Genomic DNA, 3,640 nt, shown 5'->3' with positions numbered 1-3,640 from the left:
AGATGGTGAATAATGGGTACAGTACATTGAATAACGGAGAGGGGGCGGTGAATAATGGAGTGGAGATGGTGAATAATGGAGAGGAGACGGTGAATAACGGAGAGGGGGCGGTGAATAATGGAGAGGGGGCGGTGAATAATGGAGAGGGGATGGTGAATAACGGAGAGGAGACAATGAATAATGGAGACGGTGAATAACCTAGAGGGTTGTGACTACAGTACAGACGTGGAATTCTGGAGTCGGATGAGATGGATCAGAACCGATATTGATCTCACAATGTATAGCCGCTTCCAGTGACATCGCCATGCGTGGTGCTGGGCAGAGAAGAGACACTGGACCGGCTCCCCGGGGAGATGTAGGCGGAGTCGCTGATCTCACACACAGGGCAGCCATCAGGGGGGGTACGGCCGATAGTCATGTAAGGGGCCCGGGCAGCCTGGGGGGCCCGCCCGGGTCCCTTACATGACTATCAGCTGACGGTGAAGGGTGAGGAGGCGGAGGCCTGGTCTATTATGGACGTGGCGTCACTTCTGGGCGGTCCGGCGGCAGACGAGGCCATGTGTGCAGGTAAGAGGAGCTAGGAAGGAAGGAAAGGAGGGAGGGGAGGGATGCAGCTCTGACTAGCCCACCTGAGACCCCTTCAGAGCCCTGCAGGGTCACTCTCAGGTGGGTCCTGTGTCCAGCGCGTCACTAAGCCCTGCGTCCAGCACGTCACTAAGCCCTGCGTCCAGCACGTCACTAAGCCCTGCGTCCAGCGCGTCACTAAGCCCTGCGTCCAGCGTGTCACTAAGCCCTGCGTCCAGCGGCGCAGGGGGGGCCCGGCCTAAAGCCGTGTAAGGGGCCCCAAAATTTCTGATGGCTGCCCTGCTCACACACTGTGACATATAATCAGGTGCACCTACTCAACCAATCAGCAGTCATCCTTTACTAATCACACAGCTGCATGCTGATGAAAGGAGACATCTGATTGTCTGCGCTTTGCTCTGTCATGTGACCAGGAATGGCGTTCTCTGCTGGATTATATATAAGACACTGTCTTATATTTTTTTGGGCTCAAAAAAAACACACTAGGTCTTATTTTCGGGGGAGATCTTATTTTTTTATTTATGTACAACAATCCACACTTATTCATGTCCAACAGTCTACATGTATTCATGTACAAAAATATGGTGATCAGGGCAATCAGGGGGGCCGTACCTTTCCAAGAGCAATTTGCTAACCAATCGCTGGCCAGAATGAGCAAAGCTTTCACTATGGATTCCTCACAGACGGAGCGCATTTGGTATGACTCCGCCTGTGACAGGAGTCGGCGCTATAGAGGAGGCATCGGCTTATGCGGCTCTGCTCCCTCCAGTGCTGCCGCCTCGCTTCCTCTAGCGCCGGCTTAGTTGGCACCGCTGATTCTCTCCTGCCTCTCCCGCGGCTCTTCAAGTTCCCCCTTATGCCACCACCGGCCCTGGGAATGGTCACAACTAGGTCTTATTTTCGGGGTAGGTCTTATATTTTAGCAATTCCCAAAAATTGTACTAGGTCTTATTTTCGGGGTAGGTCTTATTTTCGGGGAAACAGGGTAGACCACAAATTGTCTTCGACACATTACAGCAGCCAATAGGATTCCAACATTCATTCTCCAGCCGCCATGTCCTGCCCAGGCTTGTATCTGATTGGTTGCTGTGAGTTGGACCTTTGCTAGGAATGGCCCATACAGGCTGGGGTGACACAAAGCGTGACAGTGCCGTGTGTGGATACTGGAGCACAAAGTGACCACGTGTGACCCCCAAATATAGACAAGCACATTGTGTCACTGAACGTCTGATGGCTCCATGACATCATAATAATCGTCTTATCAGATCCTCCTCCGTGCCGCCGGAGGAGACAGAATGAGGACGAGTTCTACTTCAAGGAAACATTGTGCGGGTTATTGTCAGATAAATATATGAATCCCGTGCTACGTACGGACCACAGACATGAACACTGCAAAGCATTGTGGGGAACGGCAGAATTCCGGCCTTGGTAACAAAAAACATTAAGAAGTCATTATCTTCTGTAGCTCCCTAATGTGATGAAATGTGATTGGTTGCTATGGGTTACCACACATCATGATAACTAGAGTGATACCGGGGGGCATTTGTCAGCTCTTTCACACAGCAAGGCAATGCTAACCAGGAGCCGGGAGACAGAGAGTGTGACAGATTTATTATAAATGACTCCCTCGGCTTCTGTACAATATCACTGACTGACACGCGACTGCTTCCGCATTGTGCGTCTTTGCACTGGTAATGGATGGCACAGGTTCTATTACTGGATGACACTGGTTCTAGTACTGGCTGAGACTGGTAATGGCTGGCACTGGTTCTGGATGACACTGGTGCTGATACTGGCTGGCACTGGTAATGGATGACACAGCTTCTGGCTGGCACTGGTTCTGGATGCGCTTGATCACACTGGTGCTGGTATTGGCTAGCACTGATTATGGATGGCACTGGTACTGGATGACACTGGTTCTAGTACTGGCCGAGACTGGTAATGGATGGCACAGCTTCTGGATGGCACTGGATTTGAATGACACCGGTTCTGGATGGCACTGGTTCTAGTACTGGCTGAGACTGGTAATGGATGGTAAAGCTCCTGGATGGCACTTGGTGTACTGGATGACACTGGTTCTAGTACTGGATGGCACTGATTCTGGATGGCACTGGTGCTGGGTGCAGTGGATGACACTGGTTCTAGCACTGGCTGGCACTGGTTCTGGATGGCACTGATTCTGTCTGGCACTGGTACTGGATGACACTGGTAATGGATGGCATTGGCTGGCGAGGCTCTGCTTCCCCTCACAACCAATCAGTGTGTGAGAGGAAAGGAAGAGCCAGCTGCTAATCTGGGTGATACTGTGATTGGTCACAGCCATCACATGGTATTGAACCACTCTCATTGGCTCTGCACCTTTTTTGTGTGTGATCTGCACTGTGATCACTGGTACTGTGCTGGTGTGCGCTCTAGAGCATGGCATCCTGCCCTGTAAGTTGATACGCCTCCCAATGGCCGGGCTGAGTGTGAATCAGTGATAGACCAGTCCCAGATTCCAGGCTCCGGGGTCACAGCTGTCACATGGTTCTGCCTGATGAAGGGGATCCTGTGTGACCCCCGAAACATCCGTGTTACGTGATGGTACTGACGTGTAAATAATGTTCTTCAGCATCTTTGGCGTGTCCGTGTCTTCTCACATCTCATGTTCATGATAGCGCCATCTCTTTGTCACCGCAGCATCCATCATATGGTGAGACGTGCGATGGCTTCATGGAGTCTGATAAATGTCTCTTATTGCTCCGCCTCCTCCCCACGTCTGATGGCAATCTCCTTCCGTCATGTTACAGGTGGAAAAAGTGGTGAGATATCTGGACCCCAACGAGCTGGGCCGCATCAACTTCAAGGACTTCTGCCATGGCATTCTAGCCCTGAAAGGTGAGCATTCATGATACAACCTCCGGGGGCAGTACAGTACAATCCTCCATCTCCTATAGAGAGTACAATCCTCCATCTCCTATAGAGAGTACAATCCTCCATCTCCTATAGAGAGTACAATCCTCCATCTCCTATAGAGAGTACAATCCTCCATCTACTATAGAAAGACACACAACCT

The 3,640-nt window shown here is 51.2% G+C and overlaps 1 protein-coding gene across 1 annotated transcript in view; it reads left to right on the top strand.

Moving 5' to 3' along the window:
* LOC108802751 (rab11 family-interacting protein 4-like) overlaps positions 1-3,640 on the top strand; it is a gene marked incomplete at its 3' end in the record, with an annotated part of 17,184 nt that overhangs the window by 7,733 nt on the left and 5,811 nt on the right. The window contains exon 3 of the mRNA XM_018574603.1: positions 3,375-3,462. Within this exon, the coding sequence (XP_018430105.1) occupies positions 3,375-3,462 (88 nt within the window). The remainder of the gene's footprint in view (positions 1-3,374; positions 3,463-3,640) is intronic.

This window comes from Nanorana parkeri, unplaced genomic scaffold (genome assembly GCF_000935625.1).
Source record: "Nanorana parkeri isolate BGI_ZX_2015 unplaced genomic scaffold, ASM93562v1 scaffold3085, whole genome shotgun sequence".
NCBI classification, from domain to species: domain Eukaryota; kingdom Metazoa; phylum Chordata; class Amphibia; order Anura; family Dicroglossidae; genus Nanorana; species Nanorana parkeri.
This window is presented reverse-complemented; position numbering and strand designations above follow the sequence as displayed.